The sequence below is a fragment of the Podarcis pityusensis genome (assembly GCF_964106645.2).
Source record: "Podarcis pityusensis genome assembly, chromosome: 1".
NCBI classification, from domain to species: Eukaryota; Metazoa; Chordata; class Lepidosauria; order Squamata; family Lacertidae; genus Podarcis; species Podarcis pityusensis.
In genome coordinates this window covers 69704130-69729128 of record NC_138028.1, presented here as the reverse complement: position 1 = coordinate 69729128, position 24999 = coordinate 69704130, and the positions used below count along the sequence as shown (strand labels likewise).

Below are 24999 nucleotides of genomic sequence, written 5' to 3'. Positions count from 1 at the left end.
AGTAAAGCATTTTGAAGGGCAGGGAGACCTGCCCTGGGGAGCAGGAGTAGGAAAGTCAGCTTCTGCCAGCCCTGCTATGCGTACTTTACTGTGGATCCAATGCATCAAGAACAGGTGTATCTTTACCACATTGACCATCATTTATAATATAAAAGGCTATACTCACGCTGTGAATAAAGCAATATCTGAAATTCCAAAAGAGCACAGGTGAAGAGCTGAACCATATTCTCTACTCCAAGTAACTCAAAAACTTCTTTAACTGGAAAGTCAAATAATGGCAATTCACTGGTGCTTGGCCTCTGGCAGATAATTGGTCCATAAACTCCTGAAAATTTTAGTGATCTCCCTGCAGGTGGTAGGGGAACTTCATAGAGTATATTGTAGATAAAGCTTTCCAAAGGTAATGGTGGTGGTTGAGGTGAAGTTACAGCTTGGTGGAGTTGCTCAAGCACTCTCCTACACGCCTTCATGAAAGACATTGGGGTTATCAGACAAATGCACTTAGAGACATAAAGAGTGTCTCTGCTAATATCATAGGAGTTAAATCGTTGTAGCTTTGTTACAGAGGTGCCATTACAGTCTTCTATGGTGCTACAGATATCTTTGTCATTGGTAGGTGGAGTATGAAGAATATCATATTCCGCATTGTGCATGTGATATAATGTCTGCATTGCGCTACAGATTTGTTTGCTGGTAACTTCCTCATAAAATGTGAGAGAAAACCCAAATGTCCGAGAGCCATCTTCACGGGTAATGATAAAAGAATGGAACTGAGGTTCTCTGGCATCAGCTTGTGTCTTGAAAGACAGACCCTTAGGCATACATAGCTGTGGGAGAAAGGAAGAAATAGAAATGTTTATTTTTATTCAGCCAGGTATTTTATTAGATGAAAACACACAATAAAAAACTTGTGTTTTTATGCTGCTTTTATTTTGTATTGCATTTTAGTTTTTTGTGAGCTGCTCAGAGGCCAGCTACTATTGGGTTGCTATACTGACAGTGGTGCTTACGACACTGGTAGCTAAGCTATCTCCCCTGCACCTGTCTTATTGAAAATATATTTACTTGGGTAGATGTCATGAGTTACTCAGTGCCTTCAGGCACAAACCTGAGAGAGCAGACTCTAGAGGAAGATGAAGAGGCAGATGAGGAGGACTAGGGAGGAGTCCCAGCTGCTGTTGCTTCCCTCCCTGTGAGGGCACACTGTTGGAGGCTAGGAAAACTTCAGAGCTGCAGCCTGGTGTGGCTGAACAGAATTCCAAGAAGGAGGGTTTAGTATTGTCTTTCAAAGCCAAACAATGGCTCCACCAATGGGAACAGACACTCCCACCCCAACAGTTGATGCGCCTGCAGTCTAGACATTCTCAAAAGACTAATTTTCGCAAGTAATTCATGTGCTCTCCTTTGGCTATAAAGCTTGGGTTGGAGGCACTTGGGTTGGGACAACTTTGCTGCTCTTGTATGATTTTGAACACCGTGCCCTGAATCTTGGACTTTGGAATTATGGCTTTGCTTCTAGCTCAGATAACTCCTCCACCCTGTTTGTAGAAGCTCTGTTTGAGTTAGCTTTTATCTGTTGCTGCACCTATATTGTACTCTGTTTTAATTAACATTCTTTTTTCACTCTCAGATTGCCTCTGTTATCATGTCTGGAGCGGGAGCTAGGACAGTAGGAGAGAGGGTCAAAAGAACATATAGAAGTAGACATCATGCTTAAGAGGACAGGAAACAATATGCCTTCATGATATAGGCTTAGGAAACAATATGCCTATATGATATAAGTTTATAAGTAACTTTAAGTAGTCCATTTCCTGTCCCTTCTTAATCTCTCTGTGAATTCATGTGCATGTGTAAGTGTGTCTCCCAATCAGCCACGTTGTAGGTCAGTCTTCCCAAGCCTAGTGTTGTCCAGATGTTGCTGGACTCCAACTCCCATCATCCCTATTCATTGGCTATGCTAGCTGGAGCTCATGGGAGCTGGAACTGAATAACACCTGATAGGCTCCGTACTGAGAGTGGTTATTCTAGGCTATGCTAAAGTTGGAATAAAAGTTGCTCTTAGTTAAGTCTTCATAATTTGGCCTGATTTCTGAATGAGAACAAACTTTCTAGAAGGTAATCTACATAAATGTATGCATCCTGGTCCAACATACAAATATGAATATTATAGCACCAGACCATTAGTGCAAGTGCAACAAAGAAAATTAAGAACCAACCATTCCCACTGCATCCTGATCAAAAGGATTCCATTCAACATTTTCTGGATAACGAGCAAGAACTTTGGACTTGAATGTGCGTCTTAATGGAGTTTGTTCAAAGTTTTCACCTGAAAAATGAATACGAGAATCAAAATAGTTTCACTTCAAGGTTTTTTTTGTGTAGATGCCAGAAAGCACACTGAGTAGTAAAAGGAACAGGTTTGAATAGTTCCTTAAAGAGAAACAGGAAATGGAAAGTAGTGGTTAGCAAGAAAGTAAGCAAAATGAGGTTATAATATTGGTTGTATCTTACATACAATTAACTATGTGTGCCTTTTCTTAAATAGGTTCAGCCCAAATTATTTTATTTTTCTTCATTTATTTCAAAAGTTAATCATGAGCATGTTTATTTGTTCACCAAAACCAAACCCCATTTTAAAAGTAATCCAGGAAATGCACACATAGGTAACAGATGCTAAAGTTAAGCAAAATTTAGTGCATACAAGATCAATGTTAATAGCTTTGTTATGTATTTATACCTAGAATCCATCATCTGTTAGAGAAATCAGCTGAGAAGGGAAAGCTAGAAGGCACAAAATGGTCAAGGGACAGAAATACTAGAAGAGAAATATCTGTATGAAAAAGTTTTGATCAGTTTTCCCTGTGTTTTTGTTTTACCTTCTGCTGAACTTGAAATGAAACGGCTACCACCATCTTGGGCTTTAGAGGCCTGTATATACTGGCATAATGCTATATAACAAATAAAAAGAACACTGTATTATGATTAAGTAAGTGTTAACTCTTATTATAACTATAAATCTCCTTCAAAAATAATTTCACTCAACAGGTCTATCTCCATATTTTCCAAATGCATTCAGGATATCAAACAAGTGTTACATTAAAAATCCCTTTTCAAACTGGATAGCAACAGACCTCTGAGCAGCAAATGAGAAACACCAAGGTCAGTCATCTAAATAAACATTCCTATTTAGTAAAAGGAACAGGTTCGAATAGTTCCTTTAAGAGAAACAGGAATTGGAATTGGTTAGTTGATATGGATATACTGTTTTTGGAGGAACTGTGATGGTTTTGTGCTCAAAGTATAATTTCAAACAAGAAAAGACACGTGCCAGCTTCTTGTGGGATCATCTTCTTGGTAGAGCTTTCCCCATTCTACAGATAAGGCACTCTTCTCAAAACAGGATGCTGGCTAATTCATATGGATGTGCACTCAAGTGGATAAATTTTAGCATTAGAAATTGCAGTGGAGCTATTGTCATGGCTGCCCTGTAAAGTATAATGAACAATAGAAGTAAGAGAAGCAGGGTCAAGAGTGCTTAACCATTAAGTTCTCACCATGGTGACTAGCCATGACTGGGGCTACTTAGATCTAGGAAGCTTATGTAGAGCTTCCAAGCAATAAGGCAACACTAACAACAACAAAACTATTTAAAGCAACAGGAATGTTGATAAGGTTTATTCCTAGGCCAAATGGCTAAAGTGTCTGCCCACAAACTTGAAGGACTGAGAGACTACCAGTGATTTCACAACACAGTCCTACGCATTGGTACTCAGAAAAAGCACCACTGAGTTCAATGGGACTTCCCACCCCACCCCCGCATGAGAATGTATAGCATTGCTGCCTTAGGCAAATGTAGTTTAATATTGAGTAAACTATGCTTCTTTCTGCTGGAGACATATGAATACCCTGCCAAAAAAAGAACCTCAAAGAACATATTGCTGTTAATTATTTTGGTATAACTATACTTTGTATTCAGGTGACAAATAGACAACTTTCATTAAATTCATTAAATAATTATAGAATTCAAGATGAGGCTCCTTTTAAAAGTTGCCATATAAAGTTGCAAAAATAATGTAAGTCAAAAGATGAATAACTTGCATGTATACTATTAACGCTCCAAACACCAAGAATTTTACTGTGCTAAAGGTCAAACAAAATGGTCAAATTTGCTATGCTACATCATACCACAAGCCTATTAAAGCTACATTCTCTACTTCCAGGCCCCTCCGGGCCTCTGAACTCTACCAAGGTGACATCGTCTCTTGCCAATGCAATCCCCCTCATTGGCTCTGCTTTACACTCCAAGTACTTTTACCTGGCTAGAATGCTTCCTTGAACTGAAAGCCTCTTGCTTCCTTGGATGAAAGACAGAGAGTGGTCAGAGCGTGGTCAGAGAGTGTAGAAACTAGCCTACTGTATAAAGGTACAATTTACATTTGTTGCCTCATCCATGTTTGCATCTGACCGTGCCTAGCACTGGCATGGCCCTCAGGTTGTCCAGAAGAGAACACAGCCCTTGGTCTGGAAAGGATTCCTCACCTATGCTCAAAACTTCTATATTGTTTTGAGCAATCCTTGGTTGCTTCCAGCATCTGATAATCAGAAAGGTATACTGCTGTGCAATGAAGATTTCAAATTCAAAACTAATAGCAGCCTCAAATGCCATTTGAGAATCTTAATCAAGTAGTTTACTACAGAGTATTTAATAAACCTAAGGACTATGAGCAATGGCCGAATAGATTTTAATGGCAGTACTTCTCTCACTACACTTCATGCAGATATAAATGCTTTCTAAATAAAGAGGGGGGGTTACTCCAAAAATAAACCTTCATCAAATGAATAAGAAAATGAGCATGTAGAGGGTGACAGCTGCTATAACAATAAACCAAAATTACATGAATTAACATGATTCAAATATAAGCAAAGCTTTCATCACCACCTGCAAAATGAGATGGGGGAAGCCATTTCAATACTTCATTTATTCTCAAATACACAGTAATTAAATGGCAAAAGAAGCTGATTTCACTGTATTCTACTCATCAATGGAAAATGATTCCAGATTATACTTTAGTGTTTACTCTTTAGGGCACACTCATTCTACAAAAAATGTTGTCAACATTGGACTTGAGATTCATGACAATACAGAACACGCACAGTGAGGACTATTTTATAAAATGTTTGGAAAAGTAAAAGGTTTAGAGATGAAATGTGTAACCCCCTATACACCACAAAGATTCCTGAAAGAAGGATGAAATACAAATGTGTTACATTCCATCTTGCAGCCTCAACTAGGCACACCAGGTAGCTCACATATAGGAATAATGCTGGGCTTACCTGTTGGATATTATCTCTGTGTGAGAGAGAATAATTTGTTCCAGAAACAGAGAAGAACAGAGAAAAAGTTTCAAGAAACAGCAGAAGGCTGAGATTGTTTTGTCTATGCAAGGACGTTATCTGTGGGAACTGTTCTTTAGCCATGCACAGTGTTACAAGAAGTACTGACAACAATAGTTCTGTGTATCTTGTTGTGAGTCTCTTGCTTGCGGTGAGAGTAGCAGAGAGAGTGTCTTGGACTCTTGTTGGACTCTAAGCATGCCTTGACCATAGCAGTGGTGAATGTCTTTATGTATCATTATGGTTTTATGCCTATCAAGTAAACTTCTATACTTCACTGAATCTGTACCTTCAACCCCAAAGACACTTCCAAGGAAGGAGCTGCGTTGAGATGTAACGCTGCTGAGTATGGATATTGGCACACACGCACAGCAAAAGTGTTGCCGCACCCAATCCTTCTAAATGATCCATCAGAAGTTGATGGACTGATCCAATGTTACCAATGCCAACTATCGGGGGTGAGAGGAATAACAGAATAATGCAGAGCAGTTCCTAGAAGAGCCTACCCTATTGCACTGAGCTAACTTGGTTTTGAATGATTCTTTTTTAAGGAGGGGAGAAGTGACAGGAATCTTATTTGCTTGTTTGTTGCCTGCCAGCCATGAGTGCTAGTAGTGGGCACTTGCTTCACCCAATAAAGGGGATCTACAGGTTGCATCCAGCACTGCAGCTCCACTGTCACAATGGACTTCCATGTGTGTAATGGAACTTCCTCTCAAATCTCCTTCAGCCCCCTTTGCAGCCTCAAAATTATCTCCAGAGCACTGTAAGATGCTGTGAGAAAGAGGTGTATGTGTGGCTATGTATATGTGAAATGCCAGAGAAAGAACTTGTGTGTGTGTGTGTGTGTGTGTGTGTGTGGTGGCAACTTTGTATATTTTTCCTGGTAACCCTGTTTTTACTAGACAACAACAGTATCATTGTGTAGGGGGGAATCAATATTGTGTGATATCCACAATCAAGAACAGCAGCACGTAGCTGACATCCCATGGTAAGCATCTGGTGGCAGCAGGTGCTGCGAGGACTATTAAAGGAAGTTTGGACTCAGCAGACCAGCCAAATTATTTACAGTGGTACCTCGGGTTACATACGCTACAGGTTACAGACTCCGCTAACCCAGAAATAGTACCTCGGGTTAAGAACTAGGCTTCAGGATGAGAACAGAAATCGTGCTCCGGCGGCACAGCAGCAGCAGGAGGCCCCATTAGCTAAAGTGGTGCTTCAGGTTAAGAGTAGTTTCAGGTTAAGAATGGACCTCCGGAACGAATTAAGTTCATAACCCGAGGTACCACTGTACTTTGTAAGGAACCCATAGAAATCACACTCACCTATCTTTTTTGTAGATCTGCAAACCTTAGGGCTCCCCTAAGCCTGTCAATACCTCCCTCTTACATATAGATACAGTGGTGCCTCGCAAGACGAAATTAATCCGTTCCGCGAGTCTTTTTTCGTCTTGCGAAGCAACCCTATTAGCGGCTTAGCGGATTAGCGCTATTAGCGGTTTAGCGGTTTAGCGGCTATTAAAGGCTTAGCGGCTAAAAGGCTATTAGCGGCTTAGCGGCTTAGAAAAAGGGGGGGGGAGTGAAAAAAATCGCAAGACTCGCAAGACTTTTTCGTTTTGCGAAGCAAGCCCATAGGGAAATTCGTCTTGCGAAGCGCATCGAAAAACGGAAAACCCTTTCGTCTAGCTGGTTTTTCGTCTTGCGAGGCATTCGTCTTGCGGGGCACCACTGTACTGCTGTCTTAACTACATTTAGACACACACCCAGAGAATTTAGTTTTATTAGTACATTTATTAGTACATTGTTTAATATCCAATTAAACTTATACCATAATAGGAATCTACTTCAAATAAATAAAATAAAAAGGGCAGATAATAAAGGTGACAGAAGCATTCAGAGAGCCAAAACATCTGTTTGGCCATGGTAAACTTACTCTTCCACCTAACTTGTGTAAGATTTGGATTTGCATAAAAGGCTCAAGCCCAGCTAGTTAGAACAATGCCTGAAGGACGATTTGAGAGGAAATGTATCAGTTCCCCTTTTGCTCACTAATGCACTAACAGCACATTTTTAAGAAAATGCAGTTATAAACACATGAAGATGCAATAAAAGTTGCTAGCTCACACAACAATTACCTTAAATAAGCATGATCTTTATCTATTCACTGACTCCCAATAAATTCAATCTACGTAAAATAGCAATAAAAAGAAATATATCATCCAACCTTCTGTCATCTAATTGTTTCTGTATTAAGCTACCCGTAAAGCAGACAATTATTGATCCAAGTTAGTCTTTCAGTATACAGCTGATTAAGTCTTGTTTTCAAAATCAAACTGGTAGCAACATTGAACTAAAAAGCCAAGCTTGGGTTTCCCAACACACACTATAAATACTAGCAATCTGATCAGCAATATTTATGCAATTTCTGCCTATCAAAAACATTCTTCTCTCCCACACACAAAAAGTTTCAAGAATGACCAATTACTTCTTAACCCCATTACTGAATGAGATGATACCAATTAACAAGACAAGCTAATTTGTTAGTGACCTTGTCATTAGCAGCAAGTTTTAGGCAGGCAGCCAAGAGAGAAATAACAGGAAGCCCTGCTCTACTTCTTTATGCTTGCACCTTGCTCTGCTACTAATGACAGCTTCTTTGGTTCCTGTAGAATGTGGTTATCCTGAACAAGGTATCAAACTAGATATTCTGGACATCCGATACCATCTTGAGGACTCTTCACTGCTGGGCAGAGAGGGGGGTAACTGCACACAGAAGACAAGAGTGTAGGGTGGGAAGGTGGAGCAAACTGGGAGGTTGTCTGACACTAGAGGGGAGGGTGAAGTACACCTAAAAATAACTTACTACTGCCACCCATCTATGATGACATTCATGAGTCTTACAAGTTGGATGAAAACACCCAAGAGAGTTTTTCAAAATTTAACACAGCATTAGTCTGCGTTTAACTTTATTAGCCTCAAATAACCCTATTCAGATATTCAATCAAATGCATGAGAGCCCCAGCTCCTAAAGGGTGTGTGGACCATGCTGCTCCTAATGTCCCTATGTACGCCTTGACTGCCTCTACACCCAGCCTTGCTAAAAGTCAGAAGGGGGATTCTAAGTGCTCAATCACAGGCAGAATCCAGTAGTGAATGGAGTGGCACCACAGGTAGGGCGACATTGCTGACCTGGTTTCCCAATGATGCACATCTCTGTTGGTTACAGGGAAGGGGAGGGATAAGGCAGCAGGGAGCTTGGTACAGGCACAGGTGCAGTGGCAGTTTCCCTCTTGGTAACTGGCAGCAATGTGCAGTGTTGGGAAGCTAGGTCAGCAGTGCAGCCCCACTTATGCCACCAGTCCTGCACACTAAATGTGCAAAAGTTCAGAAGGAAATGAGCGGGGACAGCAACCCACACTCCCTAAATAGTCTGTGCCCTCAAACATTCAGCTGAATATCTGGATAAGACTATTCATGACAATTGGCCAAGGACTAACCTAACTCACAATGTTGTTGTATGGATAAAATGGGAAAGGGAGAACCATGTATGCCACATTGAGTTCCTTGGAGGAAAGGTGGGATATAATTATTATAACAACAACAAGAATAAGAGCTGGAGTCTGGAGGGCCACAGGTTCCACATACCTATCATACCTGTGCATCAAATTGTGATTAATTTATTCCAGGAGTTCGACTTATCTACTTTTCACTAATTGCAATCAGGCGTCTACCCACTTCTGAATGTGTAAAAAACCCCACTAAACTCCTATATCTTCCATTGTGGGGTTTTGTTTGTCTTGACCACCATAGTCTCATCATCTTTTCTGCACTTCCCTCCTCTAACTTTTTCTATTGCATCCTCAGTATTCTCAGTCCTTCCCCTTCACATGACTTGTGCATGCAGTCCAGAGGGTTTGTATACTGTTAACATGTTTAGTAGTGGCAGTACCCCATTTTAGCTTTCATCTCTTATTAACTGGTAAGATGCTGAATTCTAGCAACATTCAATTTCCTAAGGCAGCACAGGGCAGTTAAATATACACCATAATCTGGACTCTATTGGGCAGATTCTCTCATTTTATGATTTATGCCTGAGGATAAAGCAATAACTTTTGGCAATTTGATTAAGTTCGTGAATAATAATTTTTAAAAAAGAACTAAATTACTTCAAAGATCAGCAAATGTAGGGAGACTAATACAATTCATGTTTTTAGGCCAATATCCTATCTAATTTATTTAAAATATTTCAATTTTTACTATGTAAAGCGCAAAATAATGCAAGGTATTACCAAGTAGCCATATATCTTGGAAAGGAAGCAACTGACCCTAAATGACAACTTTGCAAATAACTCTGACCTATTTGTGGAACATGGGACGCGGGTGGCACTGTGGTCTAAACCACAGCCTAGGGCTTGCCGATCAGAAGGTCGGCGGTTCGAATCCCCACAACGGGGTGAGCTCCCATTGTTCAGTCCCTGCTCCTGCTAACCTAGCAGTTTGAAAGCAGGTCAAAGTGCAAGTAGAGAAATAGGTACCACTCTGGCGGGAAGGTAAATGGCGTTTCCGTGCGCTGCTCTGGTTCGCCAGAAGCGTCTTAGTCATGCTGGCCACATGACCCGGAAGCTGTCTGCAGACAAACGCCAGCCCCCTCAGCCAGTAAAGCGAGATGAGCGCTGCAACCCCAGAGTCGTCTGTGACTGGACTTTAACAGTCAAAGGTCCCTTTACCCTTACCTATTTGTGGAACAAAGCACAACAGTTTTAAAAAGAAGAGGAAATAACACTATCTACCTGTAGTAGTGGCCTGTGGGGGAAAACAGTGTTGCTGACCTGGCTTTCCTGTGTCATGTGTCACTGACAGTTACCAAGAAGGGGAGGCACAAGGCAGTGAGGAATGCAGCATGGGTGCAGTGGTAGAACAATCTGATGCTCCTGTCATTGCACCCACATCAAGTTCCCCACTTCCTTGTTTCTCCCTCTCTTGGTAACTGACATTAACATATGGCATTAAGAAGAAAGGACAGCAACCTGACCTCACCCACACTGCCCTGCCAGTCGCTACTGTCTGTCTGACAGCCTCAAATCTGAGCAGAATAATCAATTTGCCATGTACAGTTAGATTAATATTCCTGACAATGTTGCATTATATGAATTATTTTTTCCAAACAAACTCTTGCAGGCAAGATTGAGTATCCTAAGGTACTAACATAAAAAACAACAACATTTTCATAGACTTTCAGATCTGATGAGTGGTCAGGGGAAGCAGTTGTTTGTTTGTTTGTTTGTTTGTTTGTTTGTTTGTTTGTTATTAAATTTGTATACCACCCTTGAGCTGAAGATCACAGGGGGGTTCACAATATTTAAATACAAAATGAGTTACTATTTAGCTAGTAACACAAGATGTAACCAGGTAAAGTTTAATATTATGCATACAGCTGCAGTTTTAAAAGTTAATTGTTCATTTGTGGAATTAGATAACATAATATTTAAACACCTTGAGACATTTCTGAAGTTAACTATGATCTAAATATTTGCCTCAATATTGAGCGGAGTCAATTATTGCTGTCAATTTTGAGTTTTGCAGACACACATTGTAAAGCTAACAGACAGACTTTTAAAGGCTGCTTAGAGAAACAAAGGAGTGACTTGTTTACTCAGGTTTTATAAATTATGCTCTCCTACTCAGGGTTGTAAATATACAGCCAAATACAAAAACATGGTATCACAACGTCAGTCATAAAGCAGCCTATCATATCAGCCTGCAGACTCCAAAGATGCTTCACAGCTGCTCTTACTTACATCAGCTACTCCATTCTTCACTGCAATATCAGCTACCACAGCACGTCTGCTCAGCTCCCAAAGAAACAAAAGAGCTCTTTGGTATTCTGCAACATGGCAAACAGCATAAGCTTCTTCGGGAGGAGAAAGAAAACTGGGTGATATAGGGCAGCAACATGTACAGAGGATTTCACAAGTGCTACTGCAAACCTCAACCTCAAATTCTTGCCCTATCGCTACAGAATTTATGAAATAAAAGCCATTTCACATTTCACATCTCCATCAATTTTAATACCAGTCAATGAATAAGTTTAGTCACTAAGAACTCTATTTGCACTTTACATAATTTGGAAATGAACTAGGATCTGTTTAATTTAGTGCAGATGTACAGCAGCTAACTGGCCTTTGGAAATAACTGCTCCCATTAGTGGTCTACTCACATACACCACATAAAACAGGAGTTAACTCACTGAAGTCTGCAGCTATGCTTCTCCTGCCCCAAAATTCACACTGGCAATCCTGGAAGGTTTTGTGTGGAGAAGTTGGTGAGGTGTGGCCACACAGTCAAGCTTGGATATACAGTAGATATAGAACATCCATGTTTAAGCATTTTTGTTCATCATTACATGCAAGTATCTACTGAAAACCCAACAGATGCTTTTGAAAACAAATAGTCATTTTGGAGGCCATCAGGGATAGGGAAAAAGAAGGGAGCTCAGACCTTTCTCTACCCAACGTTCTAACTTTTTAACGTTTTTAATGTTTAATGTTTTTAATGTTTTACTGTGCTTAATGTTTTTAATTTGTTGGAAGCCGCCCAGAGTAGCTGGGGCAACCCAGTCAGATGGGCGGCGTATAAATTTATCATCATCATCACAATCCAATTTTATTTTATTATTTCTAGCTTGCTATATCCAAAATAACTGTATATAAGAAGCTGACATTGTTGTTGATAAAGAAGTTGGGAATGGGAAGCCACTGGAGTAGAAGACATCAAGCTGTGTCAGAGGCAATAAGCCTCCAAATATCAGTTGCTGAGATTGACAAGTGATAGAATGTTGCTGCACTGAGGTCCTGTTATGGTTTCTCATGAGTATTTGGCTGGCCATGGTGAGAACTGGATGCTAGAATGGAACATTGCCATGATCCAGCAGGCTGTTCTTAAGTTTATATGAAACTGAAGGCATTGAAAGAGGGAGTTACCCGGGCAGGAGACTGGAGTTTTAATTGCAGACACAGCTCAAGCACAGAACAAGAAAAATAACAAAAAGGACTTGCTTAATGAGTAGAGTCCATTCCCAGACATGGAGTAAAGGCCCAATAGGACACCATATCATTGGCAAGCGGAGGTGGGGAAAGGCCCACATAGTTTCTGTGTCATTTCACTCAGGAAGAGTGGAGAGAAAACAAATGATCGACCCAGCAAAGGCATCTATGGTGCCTCTGACGTGCTGGTTCACTCGGTGGGCAGCATAGGGAGGAAAGAGGCCACCTGATAACTTTTCACTTGGAAAAGATATCCATGGTGTCTCTGCTTCACTCCGGGTCAGTGTTAGAAAAAGAGATATGAAAGCTAGGAGCTAAATGGCACCTTAAACCTATGTTATGGGCGCAACAATGGAATGTCTAGGCACAATTTTTTAATAACAAGAATACAAAACTGAAAATGAATGAACTGCAGCTAAAATATTATGTTCATTTTTCACATGGTCTAGTCCTTCCCCTGCCTACCCCACTAATATTCTTAAGAGGGTCTCTTCTCCAGTCTTCAGAGAGTAGCTGTAAGTAGGGAGGCAGAAAAAGGCCCTCCTTTCCTTCCACTCTGCAGTTTTGATCTGAAATCTTAGCCACAGTACTGTGCCCAGAGCTCAAAAACTGTGTGCGCTAATGAAATTCCCTGTTGCAAAATGCGCCTAGAACAATGGGAGTTTCGAACACTGCTCAGGATGGAGTGACAAGAGGCCAATCTGTGCCAACAGGAGCAGGTGACTGAGCAGGGATTGCCTCCTCCACCCTTCTTTCTGCCTCACACCCACTGGTATTGACCTACTCTGCCGGCCTTTGTCCATACCTAAACCTGACTTCTCTTCCCCTACAGCCCAAGGCAGCAAGAAAGACGCCACCAAATAGCTGCAAGTGAGTTGGCACAGTGGGAGGCAGGACACAAGCCCCTTCTCTCCCATCACCACCCATTTAGCTCCTCACAAGGGTATAGGGAGGGGAATATTTTGGCTCTGGATGCTCTCTCCCCATAAAAGCTCTCTGTGTTCTGCCTTATTACAAATTCTCCTCCCATGAATGACAGTTCACCCTTGCAGAAGGTCTCAACTGATCACTTACAGAGGTTGTCTGAAATTGAGCTCACAAGTTACGCGCCATTGCTTTACTGTAACTGATATCACTTTAAAGTTTATAATAATAAAATCTCATATATGAAAACTGTTATTATATACAATCAACATTTGTAAGTTATATTCTTGAATAAACCCTAGAAGGCAGCACAACATTTATTTCCTAGAATAAATTTGTCTATAGCCTTGCTAAGTGTTCCAGCAACAACTGTCAGTTTCCCAGTGAACTATGGGTAGTGTTAAAAAAAGTTTTACTCAGAGAAGATCCATTAAAATTAATGGACTTAATTTAGTCATATTCACTAAATTAATGGATCTACTCTGAGTAAAAGTAGTTGAATACCATCCAAGAGAGATTGTGCTCAAGGCAATCTTAACTCTGAGGAAAACTGCAGTGTGCAGCAAATTACTGTTAGTGTTTTTAAGAATAACTTCTATTTAGGAATCCTATTTTCCTTCCCTCCGCCTCTCTACATTGTAATACCAGTGCTTTATTTGAACAATTGCCACTTATTAGACAAATTGTTTCAGCAGAACAAAGATGCCTTTATAGCTAAAAATGCATTCAGCAGAGAAAAGTCTACACAATATCCCTTTTTACTTCAGTAAATATATCTTTCAGGAAACAACAAAATTTTAAAAGTCTGCTAAATTCAAATTGTAGATCTCAGAGGAATTGCAGTAGGGGCTGTGTCAATTTTAAATCTAAGGACCAAGGTATGAAAACTGTTGAAACTGCTTTAATACACAACACACATCACAATTATAGTTTGCAAAAAGCATAAAGCAAGATGGAAATAACCTCACCTAATTTATTTGGACTTGAAGTTCATCCTAAACTTACTCTTAGAAATTTTTCCTTTAAAATATAGTGGCTTCACCAGACTACATCACTTTTGTCATCTGGCTTAATTCTTTGTCATCTAAAAAATAACAATGCTTTATTCCACCCTGACTTGGTTTACACAGCAGGGGTCTCTATTCATTCCTTTCCTCCAAGAGGCTTCCATTCACCTTGCATGCATCTAAAGGCAGAAATTATCCCTGACTTTGTACTTCTCATTTTGTCTTTTGGGTTTTAACTTTGTAATGTAAATATAATAAATTTTTCACTTGTCAACTATTAATGTCATTTTGCCTTACAAATGTGTCTCAAAGTCAGTGCCCAGCTGTACATGCCACAGGAACAAGTGCAGAAAGTCTGCTTGTTCCCAAGGTAAGGAGCAGCTGATGTGCTCCAGCCAATGTTGTACACAGCTTCATAAGCCCTTTTAAAGGGTAGCAGCTGGGCCCCAAACATCACGCCTGCTTCAGGTTCCATAACCCTCTGGGTAGACCTGCTTCTAAAGCAATTGCATGGGGAACACCTCATATGTGAACAGACTCATGGTTTGGTGAGTCGAGTGATGACCTGAGTTCATTCAAATCCCAGCTCAGTCATGGGCTTCCTGGATAGTTTTGGGTAAGTCACTATTTTTCAATCTGTTCCAAAGTAAATAATAATAAAAATTAATAAGTAGCAGGGTAAAAATAATATGAGCTCCCACTCAGAGTTGTTAAGCTGTTAAATGAGATATTGTGAAACTTCTAGCATCTTACATGTATCATTTAGATAAATAAATAAGAAGTACATAATACAATACAACTTTCTACTTCGGGATTCCTAACAAAATAACATGGGCAAAGAAATCCAACCTGTGGGCAACTCTGTGTGGTAGAGTCACCAACTTATTCAGAGCCCTACTGTCTCATAGTGCATAAGACAACTAGTTTATCATTTTGCAAGCCACACCTGCCCATTGCAGCCTATGGAAGGAAATTAACTATGCAAGTTCCACGGCTAGCGTAATTTTAGGAGTTTGGGGGAAACAGATCAGGATAACAAGGAAAAATTGGATATGGGGATACACGGACTCTCCTGACATATAAGTCTGCATACTAGACTGGAATGTTATATATCACTTAACACAAGATCACACCAGACTTTATTCCAGATAATCCAGAGATTAGTATTTCCATAGCTTTGTTCACACTAAGTAGCACACTATATGGAAAGCTTAGTACAAAATACTTCACCATTTTATATGAAATCTATGCCTCAAAGTCTATGAGGCAATATGGAAAAACAACAAGGAAGTACACAAAAACTCCCAATCATGCAAATATTCTTCATTTTCAACCATTTATTTTACAGACAAATTATGCAGTTAGTTTAATCCTCCAAGTAATTACACATACCTTATTAAAGTAGATGCTAAGATCTGTACAAGGGACGCGGGTGGCGCTGTGGGTAAAACCTCTGCGCCTAGGACTTGCCGATCGTCAGGTCGGCGGTTCGAATCCCCGCGGCGGGGTGCACTCCCGTTGCTTGGTCCCAGCGCCTGCCAACCTAGCAGTTCGAAAGCACCCCCAGGTGCTAGTAGATAAATAGGGACCGCTTACTAGCGGGAAGGCAAATGGCGTTTCCGTGCGCTGCGCTGGCTTGCCAGATGCAGCTTGTCACGCTGGCCACATGACCCGGAAGTGTCTTCGGACATCGCTGGCCTCTTAAGCGCGATGGGCGCGCAACCCCAGAGTCGGACACGACTGGCCCGCACGGGCAGGGGTACCTTTACCTTTACCTTTAAGATCTGTACAGCAGTTTATATGTACCAATCTACTACCAGTGCCAAAACAGAAAAAGTTAACACTGATCTGGTAAAATATATTTAAAAAAATAAAAAATTGTCTAGTAGCACCTTAGAGACCAACTAAGTTTGTTCTTGGTATGAGCTTTCATGTACATGCACACTTCTTCAGATACACTGAAACTGAAGTCTGGCGCAACATGACACCATAATGGAAGCCAAAGCACACTTAAATGCTGTTTACCATCCCGCCGCAACAGTACCTATTTATCTACTTGCACTGGCATGCTTTCGAACTGCTATGTTGGCAAAAGCTGGAACAGAGCAACAGGAGCTCACCCCGTCACACGGTTTTGAACTGCCAACCATCTGATCAGCAAACCCAAGAGGCTCAGTGATTTAGACCACAGAGGCACCCACGTCCCTTATATGCATGAAGTATGAGCAGTTATGGGACTCTCTCAAGAGTCTCATGGACTGCAAGAAGATTAAACCTATCCATTCTTAAGGAAATCAGCCCTGAGGGCTCACTGGAAGGACAGATCCTGAAGCTGAGGCTCCATACTTTGGCCACCTCATGAGAAGAGAAGTCTCACTGGAAAAGACCCTGATGTTGGGAAAGATGGAGGGCACAAGGAGAAGGGGATGACAGAGGACGAGATGGTTGGACAGTGTTCTCAAAGTTACCAACATGAGTTTGACCAAACTGCGGGAGGCAGTGGAAGACAGCAGTGCCTGGCGTGCTCTGGTCCATGGGGTCACAAAGAGTCGGACACGACTAAACGACTAAACAACAATTACCAGTTATATAGGTTTTGAATGGGGAAATTATTAAGTTGTGCCAAAAGACTATGAAAGGCAAGAGTTCTAGACCTGCAACCATTCCTTATACTTCTGCAAATATGGTTCCTAAATTGTTGCTACCAGTGGTTTCATCTTGTGGCCGAGTGTCTTCTTTTGCCTCCTCTTCCATCTCCATGAGCAGCCCTTTGCCTCCTACCACATCTTTTAAACGATTATTTATTTTGCAGGATTACAAAAATAAATACAGTACCAGTTTCCACTGTCAGGAATAAGTGGGCAGAAGGATGTTAATCTGAAGTCAGGGCAGCATTTCAGGAAGAGGTTAAAGGAACAACAGTGTAAACAACACACAAAAATAAAGTGCACTAGATTTCACCTCCCTGCAGTGAAATTAATGCCACTGCTGTGGCAACCGCTGCCACATGACCCTTAAAACTGCTTTTGCATCCCACAGCGACAGCAAGATGCAACATCTCCTTATTATGAAGGCCAAGTGCTCTGGGAGCAGAGAGGAGGGAGGAGGAGGAGGAGGAGAGAGAATGAGGGTCCTGTTGCTGCCAAAACAAAGCAGTGGCTGCTTCCACCCTCCGCCGCCGCTGCCAAGTAGTCCAGGCACAGCAGCTCCTCCTGAGCTGGCAAGGAGGGGAGACGACATCCATGAAGCCCCTCTCGCCTCAGCAGACGCGAAAGAAGCCGCTTCTCCAAGGGGACCGACGGCAACCCCTCAGCCCCTCACCCGCCCCAGGCAGGGGCTGAAGTGAAGCCGCTGTCAAAAGCGCCCCCCCTCCCGGCCTAAATAAAATGATGATGATGATGATGCCCCGGCTGGGCAGATTTACTCTCCCCTCCGCCGCCTCCCTCCCTTGAGGGCAGAGCACGTCGACGCCGGGCGGCAGAGCAGCCCTCGGGCTCTCGGAGGGAGGCTGGCGGGGCTGCCGTCTGACTCACCCGAGAGCTCGTCCGGCTCCAGACCAGTCTCGGTGTCCAGCCCGCAGATCACGAAGTAGTCGGCGAAGCGGCCAGGAGCGGACGAAGAGGAGCCGGAGCCGCTGCCGCTGCTGCCGCCGTCGCCGCTCATGCTGGACGGGGCCCCAGTGAGGCGGGACGGCTCAAGCCGCCCAGCAGCAGCGAGAGGGAGCGTTCCGGGGCGCTACCGCCGAGGCTCCTGGCCGCCCAGCTGCGGCGGACGCGGCTGCTTCAGGGGCCCCCGCTGCTGCCTCCATGACGGAGCGGCCAGGGCCGCATGGCATTGTGGGTAGCAAGGCCTGACACTCGGGCGAGGGAACACACATAACAGGGCGCTCTCCCCCCTCAGCTCCTCTCTTCCCAGATGTTTCCAAGGGGGGGAGGCGGGAGAGAGGGAGGAATAGAAGCGAGGACCGCAATGCTGCGCAGGCGCAGTGAGTAGAAAGGATGACGTGATGCTCCTTGCAGTGTGGTTTCTTGAGAAGACTCTGGGAGGAGCGGCGCGAGGGGATAAAGCCCATTTCCTCGCCCGTTGTTGGTTCAGCACCGGATAGAGTTAGAGCCCCGTCTTTTCTCTCAACGGACATTTCCGCCTCTCTGCTTCTCCCTCCCCTTTTGAGTTGTTGCCCTCGTCGCCCCTTATTCACTTTTAAACCCTGCTTCCTTTGTACCATATATCTGGAGGGAGAGGGAGCCCAGTATAGAAGCATCATCATTATTAACAAATTCTCCTGGATTTGTGCCCATGTTGTTTGGCCACATGGCAGAAAAGGAGGTTATAGTTGTTATCACATTTTTCTTGACTGTTCCAAAGGTTTTGCATTCTTATTATTACTGTCCTCCTCCTCCTCCTTGGCCCACAGCAGGGATTGTTGCCAAATTGTTTTTTCGCGGAGAGAGCACAGTGCGAAGGCAGAAACATGTTATCTAATTTGAAACATGATTCTTACCCTAATTTTAACATAGCTACATTTAGGTAGTGTTAGGAAACTGGCCCCAAAAGAGTTGTACAATCTGCCAATAGTAATAGGAGGAAGACCAGGTCCAGGGGGCAGCTGTGGGCAGTAGATCAGCTAGCTTGTTGTTTGGGGTCAAAGCATGCAGGTGGAAGGCAATACCACCTAGTGTGGCAGATAATGTGGACAGCAACATTTCCCCCTCCCTGCCTCCAAGAAGCAGCAGTTTTCTGCAAAGAGTTAAACAGAAGCATAAGAAGCTGTTTACCATTAACTGATTGAAAATTAATTTTGCTTTCCAAACAGGCCCTCCAAAAGCCTTAAAATGTAGAACTCCTTTGGAACTAATCAGGGTTGTGAGAATGGCAGGCGCAAAGTTCTATGCATAGCCCTATGCTGAAGTCTGCATTCACATGAGCACTATGCTTCCAGCTTACTCCAATTTAAACCGCCCCTGCTGCTATATACTTCACGCTTTTTTCAACAGTAGCTGTGTGTTAAAACTGGCTGAATTGCTGCAGGAACATTCTGCACTTGTTCCAAGTATCCCATAGGGCCAGTATTAAAGAGATGGTACATGAGGCTCCTGGCAGCAGTCAACCGAAACAGATGCAAAGAGTTACCATGGTAATTACCAGAGGAGTAGAATCAAATGCAGCAAACAAGAAAAGGGGACAAGGGCTAATGTTGCTGGATGCTAACGCAGAGATTCAGACTTCTGCTCTGCAACTCAAACAGGCCTTTTTGTCAGCCCAAGGGATAGCGTTTTCTTGCTCTAGCGGGCAGGAGAGACGAGTAAATTAAGGGACTGGTAGCAGTGAGGCAGAAGCCTTTATTGCTGCAAATCCTCTCAACAACTCACCCCAGCTCTTAAACTGAAAGTTTCAGAATTTTAAATTTGGCTATCTTAACTATTAAAGTGTTTCACATGTAACTTTCTTCAAAATGCTGTAAATACCAAGGGCTAAGTAGAAGCCTCAGCAGCTGGATATCATCCAACTCCCAACAAGTAGAAAATCAGAACTTTATTAGTACAACACAATTAGCTACACTTTGGGATATTCATCCTGTGTTGTATGTGTATGTCAAAAATCTATTGTAGCAAATGCTCACAGTACTCCAATATAAGAACACTAGTCATAGAATGGCAGATTGTTTCAAGCCTTTGCTCTACATGACAATTGTTATTCAGGTTTTTCTCTACCATTCTAATGTTTCTTATTTCAAATAGGAACAGATGCCATTTTACACCTAATGCTACACACAACAAGAAAATTCTCCTGGGTCATTCCTTTCCCAGCCAATTCTATTGCTTCATACTCCCTGCAGTCACTGCATTGATTTGCATTCTGAAGGTTACCTGAGACTTCTCACACATACAAAAAAGTACAAAATGTATTTGACTCAACATGCAGGTACACATGCAATAATGTTACGAAAAGTTTTGTAATATTTGTATTGTGGAGAAAAGAGTGAAGAGGGGTGAGTTTTCAATCACCCTTCTGAGTGTTTAATACAGATAGAGATATTCCATAGAAAAGCTCACATGCAATAAAAAAAATGTGGAAATTAGGAGGATACTCTTAGTTCAATTTATTTAGCCTGGATCCAAAGAACCACACATCTAGCTCCATACAGGCAGGGGAACTTTGAACATGGATTTATTTAACAGTAGCCCCTGAAGCTGACAGAAGTTTCAAAAATATTCTGAGATATAACATGGGGGTCTGCTTTTCAAAGGGGTATAAAAGTAATATTTCAGTCTCAGTGCCCAACAGGGGTGTACCTAGGAGTGGCCTAAACTGAAGCGCAGGCCCAGGAGGGAGTGAAAAATTGCAAAGAAAGGTGGAAAAAATGGTGATTGCCAAGGGTGCAAGGATGGGGCTGGGGTTGTCAATACAGCCCTTTACTAAGGCGCAAGGAAAAGGGTGGGCACCAGTACAGCTCCTTGCCAAGAGCATAAGAGAGCCTAGGTATGCCTCTGGTGCCCAAGCAGATGTCCCCCCCCCCCCGCCAGCTAGTATACTAATCCGTTAGGTAAGTCCATTGTTGTGTTGATAGTTTTATTAATAATGGGGAGGGGGCAAGAAAATGAACCCCCCCACACAAATTTAAAAACCAGATACCCACAAAAAGTATCTCAGCACTTAGTGGCCTTGCCTAATTTAACATACACACACACGTGTGTGTGTGTGTGTGTGTGTGTGTATTCTCAATCGCAGACCACCATTAAGGGTTAAATATGAATATTGTTCTACAACGTGGTGTTCGAGGCAGCTCTTATTTGATTGAATAGCACAGCATTTCCCATACATATAGCAACTCCCTCCATCTCCATTTTTTATAGTTCCTTCAAGCTTTCGCCTTCTCCCGTTTCTACCCCTCCATTCTTTCATAGAATTGTGGAATCATAGAATTGGTAGAGTTGGAAAGGACCCTATTGATTATTATCTTGATTCCCACCCTCCTGGCTCATATATATTTAAATCATTTTATTAGATCAATTGCCTCTATACTTTATCTATGTCATGTGTTGATATAGATATAGTTGATATAGGAGGAGAATTTAGGTTATTTTTGTATTAAAATTTTTACACCCCCCCCAAAAAAAATCTTAGTACTATTGTTGAAATTGTTATTCATGATGCTATCATTGCTACACTCTTCTGCATCAAGTTCCTTAGGCATGTTTAGTGAAGCTTCACTGGTTCCTCCTCACCATAAGAGGCATGAAGGTATCCATTATACCAGCAGAAAATTCGGATCATGCAAGGTGCTCAGTGGTCCAGTTTATGTTTATCTCTATTTTTTTTGTTATTTTTAAAATTTCTCACTACTAAAATTTTTCTTTCCCCCTCCCTTTCCCCTTGGTTTTGTCTAGTCCTTCTTATGTTTTCTCTTCATCTTTTAAATTAGTTTTGTTAACAGTATGAAAATGCACATTAAGACTGAGGCAGTAAAACTAAGAATTGTACATTTGGCTGAGCAGGATGAATGTCTTCAAGTTTCCTATATAGATATGAAGAGATGGCTGATTTAAAGGCTATTATGTTGAATGTGAGGTGACTAGGAAACCCAATCAAAAAGAAACACATTATCACATACATACAGCTGATGAGATTGCACATTGTTTTCATTTCAAAAAAAGATTGCTTTATCTGTTCCAAGTAGAAACATATAAAGATAAGTACAGTTTTCTTACCCTACTCACAGTAACCAGTTTAACTGAAGTTATTTCATGTCTAGTCTGTAGTCAGATTATATCTGTAGTGTTTAACTATTGATTTTCAGACCCAACAGAATATGTTGATTCTTACTCAGATTGCATGCTGTTTAAGGCTTTAAAGGTATTTTAAGCCTGCTCTCCCCCCCCCCATGATTCTCCCTTAGCACTTTAATAAACACCTGACACTCTGCATGCCTGTTGCCTGAAGTACAATTAGCATTTACATTGTATTACAGTACATTAATTCTACAATTCTACAAGACAAATTCTACCAGGAACAGGAAGGTGTTGCCTTTATGGAATGCCCTCCCTTAGGAAGCCTGCCTAGGCTCAACACAATGTGCCATTTAGGTGCCAAGTAGACCTGGGTGTTTAGAGACACCTTTGATGGGGGCTGAGGGATACTATTTGAGTTACACTTGAGCCCATACAAACCAGTTGTTGGAAACCGCAGAAGGGGAGTTGTGCTCAGCTCCTGCTTGTGTGCTTCCCACAGGCACCTGGCTGGCCACTGTGACAACAGGATTCAGGAATAGATGTTCCGCTGGCCTGATTCATCAGGCTCTTCTTATGGATGTTTGGCTGTTTTATGGTGTTGTTGCCATCTTGATTCGTTATACTTTGTTGAAAAACAACGCTGATTTTTTAAAAAGCATTTTCACAAGACTTCCAGTGAGCGTAGTACTCTGCATTTGAAGAATTAGGTCACATACATTTAACTAGGCAGATGGAACTTCATCTTTGGGAAAGCTGCTTTCTGCATGGATATAAATCTCTCAACCGTACTCAACATATAATTTTCTGCATCAGAATTTAATCACTTTGAAAGAAGGGCATGATGTATACCATGTGCTACTACTGTTCATGCTATTCTCTTGAGACAAATGGGAATAAAAATTAAAGAAGTAAAACAAATATTTGGGCAATTGTGGATGTTGCTCTGCACAGAAAACTGAACCCACATGTGGGAAGAATTGAGACCACAGAGAACTGTCTCCATTTATTAGGTTTCTATGAGGCATTTTATGTTCCCTAGTAAATACAAATAATGAAACAAAATCTTACCGAAGTAATATGTAATTTGGATGATAAGACAAGATATACGAATGTTGCTTTTCCTCTTGCACCAAGCAGTGACAGAAGCCAGGAAGTCATAGTTAAACCATAGCTTTCTATTATGTGCAAATCAAGTGCTACAGGTAATAGTGTCCAAATAAGCCAGGATATAGAAGTCAGCTTTAAAACATGGCTTCATATTCTGCCATGGCTGGAAGCCATAAACTAGTTCCAGGTTGGACATAACAGCAATAATTAACTGTGATTTGCTGGCTTGTTTGCAGCTGCATTCAGGTTCCTGAAGCATGCATGTATCTCATCTTATTTAGCTGAGATTTTATTGTCCAAACACAGCCAATGTGTCTTATTAAATTCATCCCTTGTAACCCTTGCATCTCCCCTTCCTGTTTTTCTCTTCCCAAGTTGCAAATAAAAAACAATAGCAAGGGATTTCAGCAAGGCATTTGACAAGGTGCCCCATGATATTCTTGTAAAGAAGCTGGTAAAATGTGGTCTTGACTATGCTACCACTCAGTGGATTTGTAACTGGCTGACTGACCGAACCCAAAGGGTGCTCATCAATGGTTCCTCTTCATCCTGGAGAAGAGTGACTAGTGGGGTGCCACAGGGTTCTGTCTTGGGCCCGGTCTTATTCAACATCTTTATCAACGACTTGGATGATGGACTCAAGGGCATCCTGATCAAATTTGCAGATGACACCAAACTGGGAGGGGTGGCTAACACCCCAGAGGACAGGATCACACTTCAAAACGACCTTGACAGATTAGAGAACTGGGCCAAAACAAACAAGATGAATTTTAACAGGGAGAAATGTAAAGTATTGCACTTGGGCAAAAAAATGAGAGGCACAAATACAAGATGGGTGACACCTGGCTTGAGAGCAGTACATGTGAAAAGGATCTAGGAGTCTTGGTTGACCACAAACTTGACATGAGCCAACAGTGTGATGCGGCAGCTAAAAAAGCCAATGCAATTCTGGGCTGCATCAATAGGAGTATAGCATCTAGATCAAGGGAAGTAATAGTGCCACTGTATTCTGCTCTGGTCAGACCTCACCTGGAGTACTGTGTCCAGTTCTGGGCACCACAGTTCAAGAAGGACACTGACAAACTGGAACGTGTCCAGAGGAGGGCAACCAAAATGGTCAAAGGCCTGGAAACGATGCCTTATGAGGAACGGCTAAGGGAGCTGGGCATGTTTAGCCTGGAGAAGAGGAGGTTAAGGGGTGATATGATAGCCATGTTCAAATATATAAAAGGATGTCACATAGAGGAGGGAGAAAGGTTGTTTTCTGCTGCTCCAGAGAAGCGGACACGGAGCAATGGATCCAAACTACAAGAAAGAAGATTCCACCTAAACATTAGGAAGAACTTCCTGACAGTAAGAGCTGTTCGACAGTGGAATTTGCTGCCAAGGAGTGTGGTGGAGTCTCCTTCTTTGGAGGTATTTAAGCAGAGGCTTGACAACCATATGTCAGGAGTGCTCTGATGGTGTTTCCTGCTTGGCAGGGGGTTGGACTCGATGGCCCTTGTGGTCTCTTCCAACTCTATGATTCTATGAGCCAATCATAATGAAACAATGATCAGATAAAGCCTTACCAGAAGAAAGTGTCTGGGTGGCAGCAGAATACCGTTAGGGAAAAGGCCAAACAGATATCTCAGGATTCCAAAGGCAAGATGATGCAACCAAGATCTTCCGTTCTATTACCAACCATACCACAGAAGAGCTTCTTCAGAGGACCTCAGTGGACAAGAATTGTATGGAATTTTTTGTTTATGTTCCACTGTGAAGGGCCATGTATGTTGACAATACAGCAATG

The 24999-nt window shown here is 42.0% G+C and overlaps 1 protein-coding gene and 1 long non-coding RNA gene across 7 annotated transcripts in view; one reads left to right on the top strand and one right to left on the bottom strand.

The window, feature by feature from the left end:
• DENND5A (DENN domain containing 5A) overlaps positions 1 to 18282 on the bottom strand; it is a 58818-nt gene extending 40536 nt beyond the window's left edge. Inside the window, exons 1-4 of one of the 6 annotated variants that reach the window (XM_081013122.1) lie at positions 17904 to 18282; positions 2877 to 2948; positions 2217 to 2326; positions 167 to 827 (exon numbers count right to left, since the gene is read on the bottom strand). In XM_081013122.1, the coding sequence (XP_080869248.1) occupies positions 167 to 827; positions 2217 to 2326; positions 2877 to 2948; positions 17904 to 18033 (973 nt within the window). In that variant the 5' untranslated portion in view covers positions 18034 to 18282. The remainder of the gene's footprint in view (positions 1 to 166; positions 828 to 2216; positions 2327 to 2876; positions 2949 to 17903) is intronic. The other 5 variants (XM_081013125.1, XM_081013124.1, XM_081013126.1 and 2 more) reach the window with 5 other exon arrangements.
• A 366-nt stretch (positions 18283 to 18648) lies between these two features.
• On the top strand, positions 18649 to 22060 carry LOC308481410. The gene is made up of 2 exons (XR_013988649.1): positions 18649 to 18696; positions 21867 to 22060. It is a non-coding gene; the product is annotated as an uncharacterized lncRNA (long non-coding RNA).
• The last annotated feature ends 2939 nt before the right edge of the window (positions 22061 to 24999 follow it).